The sequence below is a fragment of the Amblyomma mixtum genome, chromosome 7 (assembly GCF_055824585.1).
Source record: "Amblyomma mixtum isolate Tamu chromosome 7, ASM5582458v1, whole genome shotgun sequence".
Classification (NCBI taxonomy): Eukaryota; Metazoa; Arthropoda; class Arachnida; order Ixodida; family Ixodidae; genus Amblyomma; species Amblyomma mixtum.
This window is the reverse complement of record NC_143018.1, coordinates 145212205-145238455: the sequence shown is the minus strand read 5'-3', so window position 1 is coordinate 145238455 and position 26251 is coordinate 145212205. Positions and strand designations below refer to the sequence as shown.

Sequence of the window (26251 nt, the reverse complement as noted above, 5' to 3'; positions counted from 1 at the left end):
CCTCACAACATCTTCAGGTCACATCTTTTGGAAGTATGTTCTACCCTACTCGTCAGCGCACTCTAAACAGGTGAAGCGCAGCATTCTCACATCAGCTCTAAGAAACGCACTTCAAAGCTGGTACGCCCATTGTGTTCCGACCAGCTACCAGGCGCAAGTCGCACGGTTTACCGAAGCGCGGTTCCCCAAGTCGCTCCTCGCGAGCTTAGCGGAAATGTTACTGCGAGAGCAGCTGCAAACCCATGTGCCTAAAAGCAACACTGAGCTGTCTAGAACAGTGTTTATTCCGTACATCCACGAAGTGAACCATAGACTTTGAAGATAGCCGGAAAACTCGGAGTTTGCAAAGCCTTTTTGGCACCCAATAAATTAGTTCACTACAAAAAGAGTTATCCAAGAAGATCAGCCAAAAACAACGTGCGCGATAACGCATACACTACCATTCCTAAATCTATGTGACCGCGGTCGTTTGCGAGATACCACTATCAAGTGGTGGTCCTACACTGGATAGAAGCAAGATGCATCAACGAGTGTCTACGTCAAGATTCCAACTCGCTCGAGGCTTGCACAGGCAGCAACTTGCACATTCATTGCAAAAAATGCTCTTGCCTGCCAGCCTTCGACACGATGAAGATTTGAACATGGTATCCTAAAAAGGGCACACGAGAGATTTATGAAGCCCGCCTCATTCAACACCCTGGCGCCATGTGTGTCAGCAGTTCGTCCATTGATCTACAGACTAAAGAGGCAGCCTTTCATGAAAAGGAGTAACCTTATCACCCTTAAAATATATCTTTGCCTGTTACCTAATATTTTAGCCACTTGTCTTCTTTGCCCATTTTTACCGAACCTCCAACTTTCCATCTTCCGCCACATACCTTGTTTTCAGTTTTCATCTGTCACTGCGCCCAGTCTCAAATTATCGGCCAGGGTTGGAAAACTTTATCGCTTATTTGAATTTCATAATTTTATCGCTTTTATTCAGCCCTTTACAACGGCCCCATGACGTTCACTCAGCTGATCACTCATCTCAAAAATACTTACTATATGTGCATCTTCGAATAAACTTCAGTTGTTAGACAGAGACTGTGTCGTTCTTCTTACTTTACTTTGTCATGTTACAGCAACTAGCCTGCAACAGCACCCTCATAAATACTAGTACCTTGATATTACAAGTATCTTTTAGCTGGCCGGTTAATTCAGGCTGTGGTACAAGCCGAAGCGGGTTCAATAATTCTATGGACTTCTTTACACATGACATTGACAGCGAACTAGCTGAATAAGGCTCTCGTATATTGCGCATATAGCGGTTCAGTGTTATGATGGATCCACAAGACAAGGCCTGTCGACAAAATGAATCCTGCACTGGTGTAAAAGACCGACAGAGAGACAGACAGACAACGTCGAAAGCGGGGAATGGCAACTACAAGTGCTCTCACACTAAAACAAAAGCCTGGCTCTGTATTCTATATAGATCCATTCCATTTTTCATTTCATAATTACCTGACGTCAATGTGGCGAAAGCTACAGCACATGGGAAAGCAAATGGCCATTCACTATCCCAGCTCACCTGATCACAGCGCCGCCGCTAACCTGACTTGTTTCGCTACATCCAGTCCGGCTGATTCACACAAACCACGCAGCGCCACTTGGTTGCAAAAACGACGCGCATTTTCTATGCCGAGACTGAGTGAGCGGCGATAAAGCTCGCCACACCTGCCGAACATGTCGTCGCGCTCTGTCACTCCTGTGCATCGGCGCCGGTGGGCCGGTGCAACATGGGCTTGAGGCGAGGGTATGCAGGAGGTGGCATCACGGCCATTTTTCTGTCAAGACCAGGGTGGCGACTGCTCTGACTCCGTACGGCAGTGAGAGCAGCGACGAATGGAAGAAGACCAAATATAATGTAAGGGAAATGGATCGCGACACAATACGGTCCCAGGCCATCTCTCCACTGCATGCTATTCATGCACAAGTGCAGTGTGGTGACATTTTCAGCGAGTTTGTTCGACGTATTCTGAAACGGTGCGCTTCGCTGGAACAGTGCCTGAATTTCTCGTATTTTGGCTTAATGCAGCTGACCGTCTGGCACATTATTGATTGTTATGCATGTAAAAGACTTAATTTTCGGCCCACTGTACCTGCGAGGCAGCAAGAGTTGAAAACTCATGTAGGGTAAAGCGGGGTAAACCATGCGGGAACAAAGCGAAGCGAGGTGGAAGCTAACGCGCCGCAAGCTGAAAAACGGGCTGCTATGGAGAGAAACAAAGAACGGGTAACAGACCTGCGGTAAGAGAGAGCGTAGCCGGCATTGGTTGCAATCTCAGTAGTCAGATAGGGCGGGGAAGAATACAGGAGGTGGAAGGAAATGGTGTTAAAAAAAATAGCGTATGATTTTGCGTCATTATCAACATCATCATCAGCCTGACTACGCCCACTGTAGGGAAAAGGCCTCTTCCATGTCTCTCGAATTAACCCTGTCCTTCGCCAGTTGCGGCCACCGTATTCTCGCAAATTTCTTAATCTCATCCGCCCGCCTAACTTTCTGCCTCCCCCTGTTACGCTTGCCTTCTCTTGGAATCCACTCCGTTACCCTTAAGGACCAGCGGTTACCTTGCCTTCGCATTACATGCCCTGCCCAAGCCCACTTCTTCCTCTTGATTTCGACTAGGATGTCATTAACCCGCGTTTGTTCCCACACCCACTCCGCCCTCTTCCGATCTCTTAAAGTTACACCTATTATTTTTGTTTCCATAGCTCGTTGCGTTGTCCTTAACAACGTGCTTAGGCCCCATGCGGACTAGGTGCGCTAGCACTTCTGTTTTCACACAGTTTCGGTTAGAGGCTCATAACCGGACTAAAGCTCCGCCTTATACATATTCGCGATAGTTTAATGGTTTCATTTACATCCGCAGGTCATTGCCAGTCTTCATTCCACTCCGGGAGCAGTGGTGTGGCGGTTAAGCGATGCCCTGCGAAGGCAGGTGCTGCCACCGGTGCGGCTTTTCAGACCAAGGTTGCTCTTCCCGAGCAACTCAAAGTCGTGGAGAGAGGCTTCAGACATCGATGAAACATCGGCGAAATCTAAGATCGGGGGTTTTAGGGCTAGCGCAGTAATATTGATCTCCGGCGGATCGTGTAAATGCGTTAGCAGCCAAAAGTTCGTTGCATCCGGGGTCGACACAATAAGTTCTTTACATCCGTGGTCTAGACACGAAAGTTCATTGTATCCATGAAAGGAAGTTATCTTTGTTATACCAGCGGCAATGCAAGAAAATTTGTTAGATCCGGGTTGGCATATGCCAGGGTTTAATATATCCGAGATAGTATATACTCGATAGTATATATAGATATATATTAGCACAAAAAGATAAACATACTGTTGCTAGAGGTAAAATGCCATATTGAGAAATGCTTCATTTAGGTAAACATTTATTGCGAGTCGACGTTTCGGACAGAGCCTGTCCTTTTTCAAGTATATATATATATATAGAGAGAGAGATAGAGAGAGAGAGAGAAAGAGAGAGAGATAGTATATATAGTGTATAGTGTCCTTTGACCTGCTTTGGCAGTAGTCAGGCTGATGATGATGATGATTAAGTGCACTTACGTACGTTAGTTCATGCCCGGTTCCCACCTGCCACTGGCTACAGAGAAACCGCGACGGCCATTTCCGCTTGCACAGACCCTTGAAAAGCTGACAAATTATTTGCTTGTGGAGAAGGGGGCCGCTCTCTCTAAAATAATGTAGCCACACTCTCTCCCTCTCGAGCTGAGCCGCTGGCCGTAAACCATTGTTGGCCGGAAGCGTACAACCAAAGAAGGCATTTGTGCATTAAAATTGTTGGCGCTCTTACTGCTTGTGCTAATCCGTACGACCAAAACATGAATTGCAGTTTTTTATTCCTCACTCTGTAAACTTAACAAGCTTCTCGAAATGATTAAAATACATGCACTTGCTGTTTCATGATAAACTAGGCGTACGCAAACACGAGTACATAAAGCCTGTGCACCGACGAACCACCCGATCGCATCATAGCAAAAAGCTTGAAGATTATTCCTGTCACACTGAAACATTTGCTTACTCCTTCTTTCCGAAAACTGTCCGTGAGTGGAACCGGCTTCCGGCCAGTATTGTAGGAAGCCCTTCTACTGAAGCATTTATGAAAGCTCTCCTGTTGTAACAGTCGATCGGCTCCGCAGTGCTCACGAGGGGCATGCAGCCTCCACTTAGCCGCCTCCAGGAAGTTTTAATAAAACGGAGGCAGCGTTACCTCTTCTATTTTAAAATACCCCCTCCCTTTCCACCGTAGCGCCTTCGGCGCATTGTAATGTGGAATAAACGTGGTTTCAGTCAATCCAGTTGTAACTGTCGACTGCGGAGTGTTCTTGCGATTGCTTTATTTTTTGCGCGCAACTTCGCAACATCTGTTTTTGCTCGTGAGTCCATCTCTTTGGTTGGGAAGGCAGCTTGTTGTGCATTGATTTGTTTTACGCATGTCGCATTATGTTTTTCTTTCTTATCTCCCACTCCTGCTTACTGCCTCACCTAGAGGCTAGCAGTACTGTGTAAATAAAAAAAATAAATCAAAACTAAGCATATGGGTTACAATTCCATCGTTTCTGGTTACACTGTAACGAAAGTACCGCTGCTCTAGAAACGCCCCTTCGCCTTCCTAGCCGTATTAAAGTACCCAACCCAGTTCCCGCTCTTCTTTTTTTAAGCCTCACTACTCCACCAAAACTCTGTGTAAGTTGTTAAACATGTCAATATAATGTCCATACCCGAAGGTGACCAGTTCAGCGATGAAGTTGCGGTGGCTGATGAGACCCGCCTTCGGCAGACCGGTGGACCCGCTCGTCTGGAACACGAGCAGCACGTCCTCTGGGTCGATAGCTGCTAGGGGCTTAAACTGAATCCGAGGTGTCTCCTTGAGCTTGTCAAAGCTCGCCATTCCGTCGTATTCTCCCGACACCACAAGGGCCTGTGAGGAAGATATTTGAGTATATATGTTTATGTACATCTTTTTTACAGAACACCCTGCAGCTCTGGAGCATTACAACAGGGAAGATGGTACAAAGTAATAACAGATGGTGCCACACATCTACGAGCACTAGGAAAAAAAAGAGCAGTGGGGGGAGGGGGGGGGGGGCTAGGACAACACAAATTGCACAACTAATGAACCGAATATATAATGAAAATTGCAGCATGATTTTGTCACGTTGCTGAGATAAGCCTGAAAGAAAAGTATTTCGGGAATTCAATGATCAGTTTAATAAAAAAGAGCACCACCCCACAGACAAATGACATCGGGTGGCAGCTTTTATTCTACTTATAGAAATATGCGAAGAAATGAGCATTTCATATAGATTTCTTGGTTCTTAAATTCACGTACTTATAAACTGTGGTTTCTTCTGTTTCAAATAGAGTTGGCTTCTTTGAGGTATACTGTTGCTTGCCAGTCAATGCCAAGTCATAGTACTTGGAGAGTGCAAAGTGGAAGGTCGCGAAAGTTGGTGCGACGTCTCTTCGGAACAGTGCGAGGACAGACACGAGTAACTAACCACAGAGATGAGGCTTTGACACACAGCAAGATCTGAACAGCGCTCGAAATCAAAGCCTTGTCTCTGTGTTTCTTTACTCGTCCGTCTCCTTTCGCTGTTCCGAAGATAAGATCACAAGTTCGAGCTTCTTGCACTGTCGCCTTCTGAGCAGTGGTTTAGTCAAACGTGTCTTTTTTTTACGGCAAAAGCCACCACTAGAACCCCATCTCGAGTGGTCCTGTAGCAGAATCCCATGCAGCAGCTGCAGCTATAGAAATGCTCAAGTCAAGGCAAGCGAAAAGCCAAGCTAAGAGAGAGAAGAAAAATAAGAAGAAAGAAAAGAACGAACAGAGGAAGAACACAGAAGCCAAGCGATGCCAAGAGTACGAAGAACTGGAGCATGAAGAAGAAGACAAGAAAAAAGAAAAGGAATAAGAAGAAGATATACAATAGGAGGAGAAAAAAAGGAGAATATAGAGGAACTTTGGGGCTCCAGAAATTTTTGCGTTTAAGTGTCAATATGCCTAGCAGTACCACCTTTACATAATTCTGTTGCCAGAGGCACATCAGTTTCTGTTGACGCGAACTTCCCAACAGGATAATCATTTCTAGTATTAAGTTACTACTGAGACATCCGCTCACTCGCAGTTGCCTCGCAAGCGCCATCAAGAGTGGTACTTCAGCTGGTGTGACAATGTTCTCTCTGCTACGAGGTCAGCGCATTTGTGTCTCGTAGGATGCTTGCATACCTTAACCGAAGGCACACTCTTGCACACCTCCTTGGTCTTCTCTGCGTTCGCCATGTCACAGTAGACCACGGACGGGTTTGTCATCTTCAGAAGGCGAGCCATTTCCCCTGCGAAGCATACAGTCTGATTGCATTGCATAACTTACAGCAGCCTGCTCGTAGTCTGTGCTCTACGCTACCACAGAAGTTAGTTTCTTGGCAATGTGTTCTGTAACGAGGGCAGTTATAGGCGGCTTTAGTATAAAAGTAATTACCTCACAATGAAAGCGACTCACTCTCACAACTGTTCCTTCGAGTAGTCACATAGCTATTAAACCATGTTTTCAAATCCTCATGCACCATGGTATAACAAGAAATTGGGAACACTATCTAAACACACGAAAAAACAAAATCGATGTGCGATGAAGTTGTCTAAGAGGCAACATTAGATATCCTACCGGCTTGTTACTGATGAATGTTCTACTGCTGTTAGTAGTGTTAAAACAACCTTTATAGAGAACGCCCTGCTCTGGGTGCTAATTAGTTACCGGATAAAATCTTAGAATTGCATAAGTCATTTCATCGAAATGTCTACATAAATGGCCAAATATTCCAGTAAGCTATGTCTGGTTTTGTTTATTGGTTGGTTTATTGGGGTTCAGCGTCCCAAAGCGACTCAGGCTATGAGGAACGCAGTAGTGAAGGGCCCCGGAAATTTCGACCACCTTGGGTTCTTTAACGTGCACTGACATCGAACAGTACACGGGCCTCCAGAATTTTGCCTTCATAGAAATTCAGCCGCCGCGGCTGGGATCGAGCCCGCGTCTTTCGGGTCAGCAACCGAGCGCCGTAACCACTGAGCCACTGCGGCGGGGTAAAGCTACGTCTGGAATTCCTAAATAATATCTTTGCTATTTATTAAGGATTAAACTAGCACTTTTTACAGAGTTCGACACTTCCGAGAATTCTGAATGGGTCTTGTTATTATTGTTCCAGTTAGTAAAGATAAAAAAAACCTTTCAAAATCTATTCCTTTGCTTGTGTTCACGGCATCATCGTGGAGATGTTGAAGAGCTTAATGCATATGCATTGATCACTCTTACGAAGCGTCTTCAGCGGTAATTAGGTTTAGGTATGTTACCTTTTAAGTGCAAAGCTAGTAGACGTTGTATTAAAAAATTGACGCTGATAAAATTTTGACAGTCGGCAGATTTTGCGCCGTATCTCGGGTCAGCCAACTTAGCATCAGATTTTGTGGCAGTGACACTAGTACGATAAGAGTAATCTTAGTTGATGATTCTAACGGGGCTCTTTTAAACTAATTCAAACCTCTAAAACTAATACGAAATGAGCGAGTCTCACAGTTCGCATGCATATGGAGTTTTGGATGGATAACTTTATGTAGGGGAGGAACTTAAGAGAGGAAGCGAATGGGAAGTCACGTCTGAAGTGAGACAGGACATGATTACCTTAGCTAGTAATGGCTTAAATATGATTGACCAAGAAAACGGCTGGAATTTTGATTCGGATTGCTGTTGAGATTGCACGGCGCTGGGAGGCCGCAGCGCAAAAATTGTTGCAGAACACAAAATAGCCCAAGGGACAAGCGCTTCTTTTGGCAAAGTGTTAACAGCTGTCCTGGAAGCCCTTTTGTGTTCGGCCTTGTCATTCCGTACTCCTTTCCTCCGCAGATCAAGAGAGATCATAAGGCATGTCGATTCCGACACGCTACCATACTGAAGTAGGGGAAATAACGGCACAGCAGTACATTGTTTGGCGTGAGCTAAGGCCGTAGGATCAAAATGAGTCAGGATCAAAATGAGTCAGGAAAGCTTCCCCCTCAGTAAGAGAGAATAATAAAAGTTTCACCAAAATTCCATACGAAAAAGGTCAGACTGGAGGGCACAAGCATCGATGTTATGGGTAATAATAACGAAACATTCTTCAGCAAATAGGCGAATAGTAGAGGAAATATTTCGAGAGATGTCATTAAATAGGTTAGAAAATGTAGGGAGCCGAGGACAGAACCCTGAGGCACACCTGAACGTGCCGGAAACTTGGAAGGAGGAGCAGTACTACAATGTACAGATCAGAAATGCACTTATACACGGGGGACGGGGGGGGGGGGGAGAGTAAGAAATGAATGTTTTAAATATATCCCTTTTTGACAAACCTCGAGACATTCTTTAAGAAGTTTAAAATTATGGTGTCAAGCCGCGTGGCTCTTTTAAGCTTCGCCTTCCAGAGCTAACAGTAGCCGACAATGGCCGCATGAAGTAACAGCGGGACTACACTTATGCTACAGGCGATCACTTGCAAGGGCCGCGTCAGTCTGGTGCTCCTCCTGGTAGCAACTAAAATGAAATGTGCCGGAGAATCACGGCCGTGAAAGGCGCTGCAAAGTCTTCTTACGACGATCTGAATAGCCTCAAGGCAATGCTTTGTAGCTCCTCTTATTTCTTATCGTTATTGACGATTTGCCTTCTTATATAACTGTACCACTAAGGTTGTTTGCAGGCGACTGCGTTCTATATAACAAGGTCGAATCTTGAAGTGTCCAGTGAGACCTTAACGACAATTTGCAAGAAATTCTAAATTGGTGCAATGATTGTCAAATGCCACTGAACCCAGTAAAATCAGTATGTATGACTACAGAAAAGAAGGTGTCCCTGAGACATAACTACAGCTTTGGTCCACGCGAAGTAAAAAGGGGAACAGAATATAAATAATTAGGACTATTATTTGCTCCGGACTTGAGGTGGAACACGCATATCAATAAAATACGAGTGTATAGCTCGGCAAGTAAAAGTATGTGGGGCCCCAGGTCAACGCTGTATAACGCAACTCCTGAAGTCAGAACCTTTGCTTATAAGATGCAAATAAGGCCAATAATTGAATATGCTAAAATAGAATGGGACCCACACACTGAAAATAAGCGACATAAATTGTACAGGGTTCAATGACGGGCTTCCAGATTCGCAATTAATAATTATCAGGGCGTGCAGTCTCCTACTGAACTATGCAGGCATGCATACCTTCCCGCTTTAGAAGTGAGGACTTAGTTTGACAGATTAAAATTTTAGTTTCTAAATACTCATGGCAACGCTAAAATTAACTTATCAGAATTTTGTGTAATTTGACCAGACCAACGCTCCAGACACAGGCACAGTTTACACATACAGCCAACAGTTAAACCGAATTATAGCTTGCAATACAGCTTTTTTTCAAAGGCGATTAAATTTTGGAATAAACTACCAAATCGAGCTGTCAAATCTTCCTCTGTCATATCTTAGTGAAGCAGCGCAACGGTACAAGGCCAAGGGAAGAAGAGGACAAACACTGCGCTGAACTGACAATAAATGTTTATTCCGGATGCTAACAGCATATATATACTCTCTTGCACCTTAGAAAAAACAAAGAAACAGAGAGCAGTAGAAAGTATCAATCCCAGTCATTATGCGCATGCAGCTGTATCGCGTGTACATCGATCATTTGAAATCAGGAAGTTGAGCTCTTTCACCGAGATGGCAACGGAAGGAGTGCTGATACAATTCGCACCCAGCTTCATGATCTCAGATGCCTCAATAATCTCTCGTGTAAGCTTATCCTTACACGAGAGATTACAAGGATAAGCTTACACGAGAGATTATTGAGGCATCTGAGATCATGAAGCTGGGTGCGAATTGTATCAGCACTCCTTCCGTTGCCATCTCGGTGAAAGAGCACAACTTCCTTATTTCAAATGATCGATATACACGCGATACAGCTGCATGCGCATAATGACTGGGATTGATACTTTCTGCGGTTCTCTGTTTCTTTGTTTTTTCTAAGGTGCAAAAGAGTATATATATGCTGTTAGCATCCGGAATAAACATTTGTTGTCAGTTCAGCGCTGTGTTTGTCCTCTTCTTCCCTTGGCCTTGTGCCGTTGCGCTGCTTCACTAAGATATGTCAGACCAACTCGCCCACCAGTTCATGTTGTTCCTCTGTCAGTGCTTTTACTGCTGTTTTAGAGGCTGTTATCTTCTATGATGTGAATGCGTTTGAGCATGTATTGGTGTTTTTGATAGTCTTAACACTAGCGCATTGTGTCTTTTTTCACCGCCTGCCACTTTTTATGGATACTGCCATTATAATGCATTCTCGCTTTTCGTCGACATGGGCTGGCAGTATGAACAAACAAACAAACAAACAAACAAACAAACAAACAAACAAACAAACAAACAAACAAACAAACAAACAAACAAACAAACAAACAAACAAACAAACAAACAAACAAACAAACAAACAAACAAACAAACAAACAAACAAACAAACAAACAAACAAACAAACAAACAAACAAACAAACAAACGCATATACAATGAGAGGCAACTGCATGAAAATTCCATCCAGTGATGCCTATGGACAAAGGCCTTTTCTTCCCGCGCCACAACCACCTCTCAGCCCTCGTGGATGGGCTGGCTTCCATTTCATGAGATAGCACACGGCCAGCAGACAGCCAGGCCATGAACTGACGCCGTTGTCCTGCCCTCAAATGCTCTCTCCCATCCCCGAATACTTTGCAATATTACCCACAGCAAGGGAAGGAGAAGATAGTGTCCGTAATAAAGAATAAACTACCGAAACACTTAATTACTGTGTACTATGAGATCGCTCTAAAATCAGCGAAGTCTAGCTGAGACCACTACGCCGTTTTTATTTTCGTGAATATTGGTGGATTTGGTTGGATTATCGGGCTTAACGTCGCAAAGCAAACCAAGCTATGAAAGACGCTAATTCTGTCTCTTGAGGTTCTGCAATGACATGTAACTGACATGACATGCACTGACATGGCACAGTACACGGGTCTCTAACGTTTGGCTCCATCTAAACGCAACCACCGCAGCTAGAATCGTACCTGCGTTTTTCGGATGAGCCTCGTAACTACTGAGTCACCAGGGCTGACCCGCCTGACAGCCTTCCTTATTGGAATTTTAGTGCCTAGGTTATGGAGAACTATGGTAGCTGTGCAATCGTTATAAATATCTTCCAATATTTTCACATAACACTCTTCCACACCCTGATTCCGCTGCCTGCGTGATTGATGACATTTCAACTGAGTTAAGTGCTTTCTCTTAAACAATGAAGGCTATATATAGGGGTTGTCTATATTCTGCTCATTTCTCTATCACGTGATTGATAGTACGAATACGGCGTATGTCGAGTAGCCTTTACGAAAGCCTGCCCGATCATTTGGTTGATTGAAATGTAAAGCTGTCCTGACAGTGTTAGGGATTACCTTAGTAAATAGCTTATAAACACCAGACAGCCTGCAATTTTTCAATTCCTTGATATCTCCTTTCTTAAGAATTAATATGACGTTGGCTTTCTTCCAAGCTTCTGGTACGCTCGAGGTCATACGCTCTTGTACGCTTCTAGCACGCTCGAGGTCGTCCAAAGAAGGCCCTCGCCTTGAAGTAGGTTTCTTTAGTAATTTCCCTTTAGTAGTCGTCCATGCGTGTTCTGGAATGGGCTGCGCACCGTACAGGAAACTCAAAGAAAAGCCGGGGCAGGTACCCACATACACACCATTAAGCTCACCCGTGTATCTTGCCCTCCCTCACCCTCACCTTACCCACCTCGTGAGGATGCCGATCTCTTCGGCTGACATATGCTTCTTTTACTCTCGCGATGCATACACCTTAAGAGTTTCCATCCTCCAAGACTCAGTTCGCGCTGTTTGTACTCAGTTGATTAGCATCTCGCCCATGCTTCTTAATAAGTTACACGGCATATGTTCATTATTTCTCATGTTTGCTGATGATTACATTCTGTACAGAGTTACAGCAAATGTTACTGATCTTGATGCTGTGCAAAGTGACCTGAGTAATATAGCATTTTGGTATATGAAGTGAAAAATGTCAGCCAATGTAACCAAGTATATACATGCCAGGTTCACTAGCAAAAAAATATCATCAGAGACATGAATACATTGTCAATAATTTTATACTGTACACCGCCGAGCAAGTAAAACATTTAGGTTTATCTGTTAGAAAAATTTGGAATAGAATACTCAAGTTAATTATGTAGTCAATGAAGCCGCATCTATTCTGAGATTGCGCGCCGCAGTTTCATTATCCTGCGTAGTAATTTCAAGCAGCAGTTATATTTTTCACATGTCCGCTCAGTCCTCGAATATGATTGCGTATGATGGGACCCTTATTATGCGAAAGACATAAACAAACTTGATAAACTGCAAAACAAGGCCAAGAAGTACTTGCAGCTAGGCTTGTTGGTGCGTATTCGTGACAGACATGAGAGCGCGAAACGGGGACACGGACGAGTAAGGGAACAGGACGAGCGCTGCAGAGCTCGTCCTGTTCCCTCCCTCGTCCGTGTCCCCGTTTTGCGCTCTCATGCCTTTCAGGAAAACAAGGCTGTTCGTTTTGTCATTGGGACAAACCACAAAAAGTGGAGCGTTATTAATTAGCAGCAAAGGTACTCTTCACCACTATCCGTTCGGCGCGATGCCTTGCCGTTTGACCGCAACGCTTTTTGAGGAAAGGAAATGGCGCTGAAATTCTCAGTCATCTCGGTGGACACCTTAACCGCACCGTACAGGAAGGGAGGAAGTGGCAGTGAAAGAAGAAAGAGGGGCCGTAGTGAAGAAACTGATAGTTCTATTTGCGGAAAGGAAATTACGCAGTAACTGTCTCACATATCTCGGTGGACACCCCTGAAAACGCGGACACATCTATCGGTACGGCTGCCGGCACGGACGCAAACACGGCTGCCGACAAGGATTGCTAACGACAGCATGAGGCATTAAAGGCTTTCGCCTCAATAGTCGCAATCTAGGCGTCTGGATACCTCCTGTAAACAGGTGTTGTCTCCCTGCCTGACGCAGTTTCTGATTTAAATTTTGTTGATGACTTTATGAAGGACTGTGATAGCTGTGCACCCGATGCATCATTACCTTAGAGCAAAATCAAGCGAGTAATGTGGGGCGATAGTTGCTTGGTGACATCCGGCCGGGATCGAACCCGCGTCTTTCGGGTCAGCTGCCGAGCACCATATCCACTCAGCCACCGTCGCTGCTTTTGAGCAAGGTGTGAAAAGTGTTAGCGATTTATGAAATAGCTTGGTTGAGAAGAGAATCCTTTGTGATAAACCAAATCCGAGACAATTTTCAAAATTATTCTTGAAGCCATTTTTTAATGTTAGCGTCATATCTGGTTTCATCAGCGTTAGCTTGCAAACGAGGACACGACATTGCGGACACAGTCCTGGGTTTGTGTCCTTTCCCTGTTTGGACGCTAACAATCTTCTAACGAGATGTAATACCAAGTGCGCGCAGATTTCGCTAATGTGGAACATTACCTTCCGATCTCTTAAGGTTACACCTATAATTTTCCTTTCCATAGCTCGCTGCGTTGTCCTTAACTTAAGCTGAACCCTCTTTGTTAGACTCCACGTTTCTGCCCCATCGGTGAGTACCGGTAAGGTGCAGCTGTAGTATACTTTTCTCTTGAGGCATGTCTCCTTCACCCATACCCAACTGAACACTCCTGCTGCCGCTCTCCACAGCCTCAATAAAGCTGCTCTCCATAACCACCTCCACCGACAAACTTTATGCCACTGGTCCCCCCATCCTTTTCGCACTCTGTTTTTTCTTTTCAGGGGGATCGACAAATGGTTCGCCTCTCAAGAACAGCTGACGGGCGCTCGCTTTTCAACCAGGATGCTATTCCCCCTATCCAGACTGCCTCTCTTCGTATTCCCTCCCGTCCGGAGGCTTGCAACCACCGTATACTTTGTCTTCCCTCCAATAAGTCACCAGGCCTGCATGCTGGCAGCCAGCATGGTGCTGCCTCTCATCATCCTCCTTCCTTAAATACTCATGGAGTGGCGTACACGGATGACTCTTACATGGCTCCTTGAGGCTCCGGTAGCCAAGTCCTCTTTCATCTTCTTCCTTCTACCCATGTCACTAATTCTACAGGCCCGTGTCTACATCATCCTCATCATCAGCCTGACTACGCCCACTGCAGGGCAAAGGCCTCTCCCATGTCTCTCCAATTAACCCTGTCCTTCGCCAGCCGCGACCACCATATTCCCGCAAATTTCTTAATCTCATCCGCCCACCTAATTTCTGCCGTCCCGTGCTACGCTTGCCTTCTCTTAGAATCCACTCCGGTACCCTCGAGGACCAGCGGTTATCTTGCCTTCGCACTGCATGCCCTGCCCAAGCACAACTCTTCCTCTTTATTTCAACTAGGATACATTAACGCGCGTTTGTTCTCTCACCCACTCCGCCCGCTTCCGATCTCTTAACGTTACACCTATCATTTTTCATTCCATAACTCGCTGCGTTGTCCTTAAGTTACGCTGAACCCTCTTTGTTAGCCTCCACGTTTCTGCCCCATAGGTGATTGATTGAATGCCAACAGCCCATAGGTGAGTACCGGTAAGATACACCTGTTGTATACTTTTCTCTTCAGGGATATTGGTAAGCTACCATTCATGACCTGAGAGAACCTGCCATACGCGCTCCACCCCATTCTTATTCTTCTAGTTATTTCCCTCTCATGATCCGGATCTGCGGTCACTACCTGCCCTAAGTAGACCTATTCTCTTACTACTTCCAGCACCTCGCTACCAATTGCGAACTGCTGTTCCCTTGCAAGGCTATTGAACATTACTTTGGTTTTCTGCATGTTAATTTTTAGCTCCACCGTTCTGCTCTGCCTGCCTAATTCATTGATCATGCTTTGCAGTTCATGTACTGAGTGACTTAGCAAGGGAATGTCATCAGCGAATCGCAAATTACTTAGGTATTCTCCATTAACTCTTATCTCCAACTGTTCCCATTTCAGACCCCGGAATACCTTTTGTAAACAGACAGTGAATAGCATAGGCGAGATTGTGTCTCCCTGCTGGACACCTTTCCTTATTGCAATTTTATTGCTGACTTTTGTGGAGAACAATGGTAGCTGTGCAATCGTTATAAATCCCTTCCAATATATTTACATAACAGTGTTCTACACCATGATTCCGCAATGCCTGCCTGACTGCTGAGGTTTCTACTGAGTCGAATGCTTTCTCGTAATCAATGAACGCTATATATAGGGGCTGTTTATATTCTGCGCATTTCTCTATCACCTGATTGATAGTGGATAGTGTGATTGATAGTGTGGTCTATTGTCGAGTATCCTTTACGAAAGCCTGCCTGGTCATTTGGTTGATTGAAGTCAAAGGTGGTCCTGACCCTATTAGCGATTACCTTAGTAAATACCTTGCTCTTCGCCAGAACGTATTGCTCTACGCCGCGAACGTTAACTTTACTCCGACCCTCATCCTATAGTCTCACATCCTTCGACAGATACAACTTAACACACTTGTCACATCTGTATCGCTTTATCTGAACCAATTCCGTCAAAATCCTTTATGTCCTAACTACTCTGCCCCATATGCCAACCTCTCCTGCCATTAATTCTCATCAGGAACTGGCGGAACTGGATTGGAGTTGAAGATAAAGACGAACAGCACCTGCTCGTCCAGCAGCTAATCGACGTCTTAGGCGTCTAAGTTATATGTCGCAATAAAGTCTCATACTAATGTTGTCACTGTGGTTAGATTAGGCGTTAGGTGATGGTGAAAGAAAGAAGGTACACTCTGTGTGCACGAAGTAATATGTAGAGATGAACCTAGGCAGCTGATGGGACCAGAAATGCAATCGCGTCATGGCATTCAGGCGGATCTTCAGTGTACTCTAAATTTTTAACATCTTTTAATTCCCACGTTAGTGGTTTAGTAGTCATTCACTCACGTTCATTGAAACCGGTCTTGACGCAGACGATCTTTGCGCCGGCGAAGATGGCGGCCGCGAATGCCTTCACCAGGTCGACACTGTTGGCTGACACGAACGCCATTGTGTCCCCGGGCTCAAGGCAGAGCTCCTGGAGTCCAGCTGCGATGCGTTCGCAGGCGTCCTCAAGGTCTGCCCCGGTGTAGCGCTGACCCGATGCAGCGTCAATCTGGACAATCAGAAGAGAAGCACAAACGTTTGCCGATGAGGTTTTTGTTTGCGTGGAGCCAGGTCATGCCGGTAATCCAGGCAACAAGCGGGCGCACTGGCTGGAGAACGAGGCATAACTTAATCACCGACTGCAACCCACGGATTCCATTCCGAGCCTTCCACGGCAGTGCCCTGAAGAGGAGCGACGGCGGCTGAGGCAACGTCGCCGAGAACCCCTCCTGACTTCAGCCGTCCATGATACAGACCCTTTGCATAGAGGACTGTTTCGGGGAGCTCAAGTTTTCATCAACAAAGCAAGAGCCGGCTACGCCGTGACTGATGACAGTCGCGTAATGGTAGTGGAGACGGGCGCAGAATGACCTAGCCAACCCGTAGTCACTGCCACAAGTGAAGTGCTGCTTGTGTGGCAGTGAAGTTACCCAAAATTTGCGGCAACTTGTGTAGGACTGCGAGGGGATTTGACAATGCGGGAGAAGCATCGCTCCGCAATAGTGAGTGACGTCTTCTGAGAACTGGATTCTGCCGCACTCGGCGGCGAAAGAGACACCTGGCTCACTGTGGAGCTTCGCTTGTGAGGCTTCCATGGTAAGTGACACGTAGCGCGGCCTTACCCGCCCGGCTTACCCACGTTAGACCTCGAACCAACCTTTCTTTTCATTAAAATCGTCTCTCTATCTCAGTGGTTAAAGCCTTCCCGGTCGGTGGAGGACCTTCGGCGCAACATTTTTTCTTTACTTCTGTGGAATGACTTACATGGTGAAGTACGAACATTTTAAAGGTGTCACAAACGACGGAAGACGGTCTGTAGTCATGCAAGATGATCCTCTACAGTAGCAACATTTCTAAAGTTGCACCAAGAAGCACTACGCACACAAAATAGTAGAACAAAGAAAAAACAAAAGACAACTCAGAGCCTCTAAAACTGGGAACGATGAAGACTAATGCCTGCATGCCTCATAATATACAAGCAACGATTAACAACAAGAGACAACACCCTTCTACACAAATATGCAGCGCTGAAACTAATACGTAGGACACTATGGTAAAGAAAGGAATTCCTCCATTCAGCACAAGCTCTCTTCAGCTAATCTATTCAGGGCATGAAAAAGCAACATGAAGGCCCACAGCGGGCAAGATAGCTGCTGCCTTTTTTTTTTGCAGTGGTATAAGAAAAGCGGCCGCATGAAACTTGTTGTGGCGCAATGCTTTGAAAGCAGAGTAATAAGAACATTTCTTAAACTTTTCTCGCCAGTGACCGCCATTTTACAAGTTACTTAGAGCGGGTGTCTCTGAAGCCGAGAAAATCACTTGAGGCGGAGGATTTTCGGCCTTTTACCCGGTGTCCGATTCTACCGGCAGTCTTTTACTCCGTGGCCTGTTGTTTTAGCTTTTTTGCCCACTGCGGAAGCTCGGTTATAAGTTGCGGCAGTTAAGAACGAGGCCACATGGTCGAATACCGCCCGTAGCAGCCGCGGTTCGATGGAGGCTACTGCAAAAGGACCCATGCACTTTGCGATGTTGGTGTAGGTTTAGAAATCCCAGGTGGTCGAGAGCTCCATTAAAACCCCTGGCGGTGGCTCACTGGCTATGGCTCTGTGGTTATGCGGCTCGGCTGCTGACCCGAAAGGCATGAATTTCATCTACTCCGTGGCGGCTGCATTTCGAGAGAAGCTGATGCAAAGCGACCAATGTATTCGCGAAGTTCGTGCAGGTTTAGGATTTCCAGGTGGTCGAGAGCTCCATTGGAGCCATCCAGCTGGCTCAGTGGCTCAGGGAAAAATATAGCTTACATTATAACAGGGATACATCCGAGGTAAGCACCGCCATTGCGGATTTTCTCTTTTACGATGTTTCCTCACATAAGTTCGAAGCTGTGCCAGGTATATCGCTAATCTTACGTTGCGCGTGCTGCAGTAGGTTACACCTCAGTACTCACTGATATTGCATGCGTAGGGGCTCAATGCAATTTAACAGGCTACGAGGTTTGGAAAAATGGTCTTATGCAAGACAGGGGACAAGCAAACCTACTTTCGTCTGGTTTCTTTTTGCTGCGCTAGCAGCACAATGCTCTTGCGGAGAAAAAGCAACGGTTTATGTGTGTCGCCAGCCCCCCCCCCCCCCCCCCCCCCCCATCCACACGCCTGCGCGCTCCACCGACATGCACATTCCAGAATCCTCCATCGACCAGAAGCAGCACCAGGACGAAAAAGCAACAGCTGAAACTAATTCAAGGGCCCAGTGAAAAGCGGTAAGTGTAAAAGTGAAATGAAAAACCAGTACTTCTAACACTGATTTCTTGCTTCACGTGGCATGATTGCGTGTTCATTTGTGTCCCACGTTCTTATTTCATGGTGTGCACCGTTCGTGTGTGACCTAGAAACTAGCTCAAATGTTCATTGAGCTGATCTATATAAAGGTTTTCGATGAAATAGAAGGACGAAATATAAAATGTTCTTCATACATTTAAAGCAAGGAGTTTTAACATTCTTTGCGGCACTAAGCATGAATACAATTTATACCAATTCATTATTTTTATAGGCTATTAAGAGGTTTTCACAAATTACTTGGCCAGAGATTCTCCTTTTTCAGAGAAAGGAAACTTCACAGGTGGATTGGGCACGCACGTGAAGGGTTTAGTCATACTGCAATATACAGCTATACAGAAGAATTTTTTATGACCACTCTTGAATGTCATCATCATCATCATCATCAGCCTGACTACACCCACTGCAGGGCAAAGGCCTCTCCCATGTCTCTCCAATTAACCCTGTCCTTTGCTAGTTGCCGCCACTGTGTCCCCGCAAACTTCTTAATCTCATCCGCCCACCTAACTTTCGGCCGTCCCCTGCTACGTTTGCTTTCTCTTTGAATCCACTCCGTTACCCTTAAGGACCAGCGGTTATCTTGCCTTCGCATTACATGCCTTGCCCAAGCCAATTTCTTCCTCTTGATTTCAACTAAGATGTCATTAACCTGCGTTTGTTCCCTCCCCCATTCCGCCCTCTTCCGATCTCTTAACGTTACACCTATCATTTTCCTTTCCATAGCTCGCTGCGTTGTTCTTAACTTAAGCTGAACCCTCTTTGTTAGCCTCCACGTTTCTGCCCCATAGGTGAGTACCGGTAGGATACAGCTGTTAAATACTTTTCTCTTCAGGGATATTGGTAAGCTACCATTCATGACCTGAGAGAACCTGCCATACGCGCTCCACCCCATTCTTATTCTTCTAGTTATTTCCCTCTCATGATCCGGATCTGCGGTCACTACCTGCCCTAAGTAGACCTATTCTCTTACTACTTCCAGCACCTCGCTACCAATTGCGAACTGCTCCACCGTTCTGCTCTGCCTGCCTAATTCATTGATCATGCTTTGCAGTTCATGTACTGAGTGACTTAGCAAGGGAATGTCATCAGCGAATCGCAAATTACTTAGGTATTCTCCATTAACTCTTATCCCCAACTGTTCCCATTTCAGGCCCCAGAATACCTCCTGTAAACGGGCGGTGAATAGCATAGGCGAGATCGTGTCTCCCTGCCTGACACCTTTCCGTATTGGAATTTTATTGCTGACTTTATGGAGAACTATAGTAGCTGTGCAATCGTTATAAATGTCTTCCAATATTTTCACATAGCACTCTTCCACACCCTGATTCCGCAATGCCTGCATGACAGCTGAGGTTTCCACTCAGTGGAATGCTTTCTCGTAATCCATAACTACAGCGCAAACGACAGGACAGAGATGAAGAAGGGACACCACACCATTCATGACCTGAGTCATGAATGGTGTGGTGTCCCTTCACCTATCACCTGATTGATAGTGGATAGTGTGATTGATAATGTGGTCTATTGTCGAGTATCCTTTACGAAAGCCTGCCTGATCATTTGGTTGACTAAAGTCCAAGGTTGTCCTGACTCTATTAGCGATTACCTTAGTAAATACCTTGTAGGCAACGGACAATAAGCTGATCGGTCTGTAATTCTTCAAGTCCTTGACGTCTCCTTTCTTATGAATTAAGATAATGTTAGCGTTCTTCCAAGCTTCTGGTACTCTCGAGGTCACAAGGCATTGCGTGTACAGGGTGGCTAGTTTTTGTAGCACAATCTCTCCTCCGTCCTTCAGCAAATCTGCTGTTACCTGATCCCCACCAGCTGCTTTCCCTCTTTGCATTGCTCATAAGGCTTTCTTTACTCTTTCCTTTGTTACTGGCGGGATGTCCCATTGCTGTGCTCGACTGCCTCCCTCAGAAACTTGATGATTACATTCGCTACTGTATAGATTTGTGTAGAACTCTTCGGCTAATTCAACTATCTTATCCATATTGCTGATGACACTGCCCTGTTTGTCTTTTAGCGCATACATCTGGTTTTTACCTATACCCAGTTTTCTCCTCACTGATTTTAGGCTACCTCCATTCCTTAGAGCATGCTCGATTTTCTCCATGTTAAACTTTCTTATGTCGGCTACCTTGCGCTTATTTATTAACTTAGATAGCTCTGCTAGTTCTATCTTCTCTGTGCAGTTAGACGTCCTCATGCTTTGACGTTTCTTAATCAGATCTTTAGTCTCCTGAGATAGCTTGTTGGTATCCTGTCGAACCATCCTACCACCTACTTCTGCGGGGCACTCTGTAACGATAGCTGTAAGATTATGATTCATTGTATCAACACTACGGTCGTCTTCTTCAGTTAAAGCGGAAAATCTGTTTTCTTGAATGTAAATTGTTTGAAAGTTGCGTAACTTTCACGCTATTTGTGTTCGTTTGCCATTGTTCACTTTGCGCAACACACGTACAGGGGCGCACGCACCTAAACGGAGCAAGGTACTTTGTTCTCCTTTAGCAGACGTCAATCCTAGCAATATTCAAGAACATTACTGCCACTCACCCTCAGGAGAAAACGACTGATCACCACCACACATGGCCGACACTGCCACTGACTTCTCACTGATCAGTAACCTATGAATAATTGGGTAGATGCCTGACAGACTGCAAGTATATTCTGCATACGTGTTAGAGACACCGTTACGAATTCGGTTGTCTGAGTTGTTATTCGGTGGTGACTAGAGATAAGGGCGTATTCAAGAAAACTGCGCACATTAACACAAGACGGAGGGAGAAGCATGCACACACACACGTGTGTGTGTGCGTGTTTCTCCCTCCGTATTGTGTTTTCTTGTGTCAAATTCCTTATTGCTTCAATAAAATATAAATCTACCATTGCTTATTTCAAGGTCCGTATTGCTTCAATAAATTACAGATCGACCAGTACAGTACCGGATTAAAATAACATAATGACTTCGATCAGTTTTGCACAGTGGTATTGCGTGGGATAAATTACTTTTTGACATGCTATCGATTTTTTTTATTCCTCGATGAGAGCGTGGCATAAGGGAAAACCTTTTCATACATTATTAGTTTTTATTTGTTCCCTTCTACATCGCACAAGCTTTGTGTGCATCTTTATTTAGTTTTCCTTTTTCTTTTAATGTAGTGTCCTGTACTTCACAACCCGAAATCCGAGCCCAGCACAGAAGGGATAAAGCTTATGCTAGGGGGAGCATACATTGAGCGAATTGATGTGAAAAAAGGTATAATTTATTCGTAATGCTATTATTATTGCTGTGCCTTTACCTACACCGCGGTGTATGCGCACGGGACAGCAACGGCAATGCGAAACCGGAGAAGTATTCTAGCTAATATATATAGCGGTGCAACATGCGCACCGATGGGAAGTCACATCAGCAACTACTGCCGGCCTGTATGCATATTTATGTCTACGTATTTCAATTAATCAACGCGCATATGCGGTTACAAAACCAAAGCGTGCTCCGTTTACTTGTGTCCTCAAAGACAACACCTAAAATGACATACGCCGTTTTCTTCCCACTTTTTTTAATATACGTGTTCCAGCGCTACGCAGGCAGCTAACAATCTCCAACATTCATCAAACCTACACCGACGATATGTCGTCTTACGGTGCAAAGCGGGTTACGCTTGGGCCTCGAAACCACCTTTCAGAAAGGTGTAGACACTGTCATGAACCAATTAAAGAAGACACACTTCAACCTTTAACCAAACAATTGGAACTACTTATGATTCAAACTTGAAAACCAATGCCATGGTGCTATTCAATCTTCAAGAAAGTAGATTCCAAAGAAGACAAGTTGCAGAATACTGAGATTCATCATGCACCAAGACAAAGGCATGTTGCAGAATACTCAGATTCGTCATGTACAAAAACAAAATCGCAAACTCTAATTTCATACAATATCACACGAGCTGCAAAAACGCAGCTACTAAATTCGACCGATCTTTAGCAAAGACCTAGAGAAGAACAAGCCATGCAGTTCAGCATCATACTTTAGTGTAGCACGCTATTGTACACCATCCAGTATGTGGCGATAATACATACACAGATCTGAGAACTAATATCTGCACTCTCCACTCACCGCAAAACCACCTTGGTAAACTGCACTGACACTTCAAATAAAATTGGCAGTGGCTTAGCTCAGCTAGGCCAGGATGTACATAGCGAAAACAGTTGCGTCTGCTGATATTTTAGTACCGCCACGCCTTTCGTAGTTGTCGTTCAGCAGCTTGGCGGCGTCTCTTCCAGAGACGTTCCTCTCGTTCTTGGGGCGTCTCCTCGGCCCGCTAGCCCCTCTCGCCTCGTTCTCACGCGGCGCGGAAGCTATGCGCGGTCAGCCACCTGCGCCATCTGCTGGGTGAGCGCCGTACGTTGCGAGAGGGGTTTTCAGTGGGTGCCGCATGACGGCGCTTCTACTGCATGCCAAGGACGGAGGAAATTTACCGGAAACGGAAGAAATTTGGTAGTCACTTGATTGCGACCTCTGTAAATAGCATGCTCATAATCACTCACGAATGCCTTAATACAAGTCTCGAAGATAGGTTTTTAAGGACTGTGCATTCACTGGACACGCCTTTTTTCAGCTTCAAACGTCGATGTGTCTTTGCAGATGTTCTTGGTAAGGTTCTTTCTTCTCGAGTACAGCTTCTGGCATTAGATTTATTAGGGCCGCACCTAGTGCGCGGAACCAAAGGCCGCAGTATTCGAAACCATATGTATATCGCACGTTCCGTGTAAGAGACAGTGTCAGAGGAGGTCAGTCAAGTGGCTCTTGTTCAGGTTGATCTGGCAAAAGCTTTTGAAAAGGTGGGTGATGGTTTTTTGTTTGCAGTACTAAGGAGTGAAAATATTGGCAATGTCTTGCTCAAAGGCATAGAACTATGTTTAAAGCGGCCACTACAAGATTGATTGTTAATCAAAAGTTTACCAAACCTATTCCACTTAAAACAGCTGTTCGATACGGCTGCACGCTATCACCTTTGCTATTTGCTTTATATACTGAGCCCCTATATTGTAGTATCATCAAAAATATGGCAATTTATAGGTTCCAGTATCACCCTTTTCTGTTCTGATAAAAACAGTGCGCTCGAGGCTTTGCGTGTAACTAAGCAGATAGTTCGGGTGCGTCTCTTAGCCTTGATAAGTCAAAGAGGTTCTGGTAGGTCATTGGGGTAGAAAACCAAGCTTTTTTGGCGGCATCAGGTGGGCCTCCGAATATTTACAGTATCTGTGGTTCCCTTTCAGCAGTATCGTAATGTGGGCCTTACTGGGGTTCTTAGATCTCGTTAGTTAGGCGACAAACCCAGACTTGGATATGCAGGGAGCTGTCTTGATTGCACTAGCACACGTTTGCAATGTCTTCTTGGTTTCGAGGCTTATATATGTCATGCAGGAGTTGCATTGTTCAAGGAAAAAAGTACAGGCAATTCACAAAATTTTTGCGACTTTTTTGTGGTGCTCTCGATGGAGGCCTATGCGTCGAGACAATTTGTCTCTCCCTTTGGAGGCTGGTGGAGCTGGTGTTCGACACTTGTTTGTTCACCAGCCTGCTTCGAGGTTTTTCTTTTTAAAACACAAAACCCCCCTTTCCTCTTTGCTGCGTTTGACAGACGATTAAGTGCTCCTTTGCGTATTCTGTTCGCGCCCACTGGTCATAAGAGCGAGCGGGCTTTGTGGGGTTTTTCTTAAGTCGCCGACACATTCCATTTCCTCACTCTACACTGTTCCTTAGAATTCCCGTATGGTTTATCCAGAAGACAGATGACAAAAATTCTGATTGAGGCTTTGTTTCCTGTACCGATGTATTGGCAGTCTTACCTCTCCTTTCTAGACAACAGTGTATTAAAGTGAGTGCAACAGATGTGTGTTCAAGCGACCACAAAGACTTTCTTTTTTAAGCTTCACACGTCAAGCTTACCTGTCAAAACGTGGCGCTTCATGAAAAAGAACTTTTGTGCCATGGTCTGTGAACCGACGCTTGTGTCAGCAGCCAGAAATAATTGATCATTCCGTTGTGTTTTGCCATGTTGCCGTGTTTTCTTTTCCAGACAGCTCAGACAGCTAGCCAACGTTTTGAGATGAGTCTTTTCATTCCTCAATTGCCGTACTCTTGTTAGCGGCCTGAGGCACTTTCTAGTTCCTTTTGATTTGTATGGTCCATAAAATCCCATCGTAATGCCTTCTTCCTACCGAGGATCACTATAGCGGAGCACGGACGAGACAGCTCAAACAATCTGGGATGACCCTCCTCCAGGAGGAACAAATCATCCAGTGACCCGAGCAATCGTGGGATTTTATATTCCCAGATATACGAAAAGTATTCTCACGTAGTTGTGACGGCAGGCACGTACGAACAAAGACTGGCAGTTTTGCGTCGAACTTTAACGCTGTTCACTGGAAGAACTGGTGGCTGGAATCAGAAAGAAATCGGCGACGGTGACAGAAGGATGTGCGCTCGCCGGTAGGCGCAGAACCACTACCGCTCTCGGCAGCGCTCAGCTTAAAGCTGACGAAGAAATTCTCAGATCTGCCGCAACAGTAACCTACTCTCATCTCAAATACCGTATAAGTCCGTAAGGGCGGCTCCGATCATTCCAGATAAACCTGGTCACATGTTCAGTCATATAGAAACGAAGCCGTGGGCTGGCGACTGCGTTTCGTTTGGAAGAGCAACATTCCGGTGAGAAGGTGGTACCGTCTTCAAAACCTGAACGTCGACGAATTTTCCAACAACGAAGTTTCCCTGAAATGTATACCTTTGTAGCCGTAGGGCTGCGCTTGGGTTGGTTGCGCTAATAATAGCGCATCATCATCATAATCATCATCATCAGCCTGGCTACACCCACTAAAGGACAAAGGCCTGTCCCGTATGTCTCCGATTAACTTTCTCCTGTGCCAGCAGCGTCCACCAAATCCTACAGAACGTCTTAATCTCATCAGCCTACCTAACTTTCTGCAGCCCCCTCCTACGCTTGCCTTTTCTTGGAGTACGTTCCGTTGCCATTAAGGACCATAGCTTATCTTTCCTTCGCATTACATGCCCTGCCCAAGCCCATTTCTTCCTCTTGATTTCGACTAGGACATCATTAGCGCGTGTTAGATCTCGGACCCATTCAGAGTTCTTCCGGATCATTTTTCTTTCCACAACTCGCTGCTCTGTCCTTAATTTGGACCGTTTTCGTTAGCCTCCACGTTTATGCCCCACAAGTGAGTACCGGTAAGATAGAGCTGTTACATACTCTTCTTTTGAGAGATAATGGTGAACTGTCATTCATGACCTGAGAGAATCTGCTAAACGCGTTCCGTCCCATTCTTATTGTTATAGTTATTTCCCTCTCTTGATACGGATCAGCGGCCACTACCTGGACCAAGTTGACGAATTCCATTACCACTTCCAGCATCTCGCTGCCCCTTGTAAGCTGCTGTTACCTTTCGCGACTATTGAACGTTGCTTTGGTTTCTGCCTACTAATATTTGGACCCGCAGAGCTGCTCCATACCCTATGAATGCGGGGCTGGCTAGCCTTGGATTACTCGACGAGCCAGTTGGCCTTTGTGCCCCGTCACGTTGAAGTTCTCTTCCATCCATTTAGCGG

At 45.4% G+C, this 26251-nt stretch overlaps 1 protein-coding gene across 1 annotated transcript in view; it reads right to left on the bottom strand.

Moving 5' to 3' along the window:
- The window catches only part of LOC149337781 (putative 4-coumarate--CoA ligase 1), a 91366-nt gene that overhangs the window by 39363 nt on the left and 25752 nt on the right, over positions 1-26251 (bottom strand). Inside the window, exons 3-5 of the mRNA XM_089554520.1 lie at positions 16082-16289; positions 6294-6400; positions 4786-4985 (exon numbers count right to left, since the gene is read on the bottom strand). Coding sequence (XP_089410646.1) covers positions 4786-4985; positions 6294-6400; positions 16082-16289 — 515 coding nt within the window. The remainder of the gene's footprint in view (positions 1-4785; positions 4986-6293; positions 6401-16081; positions 16290-26251) is intronic.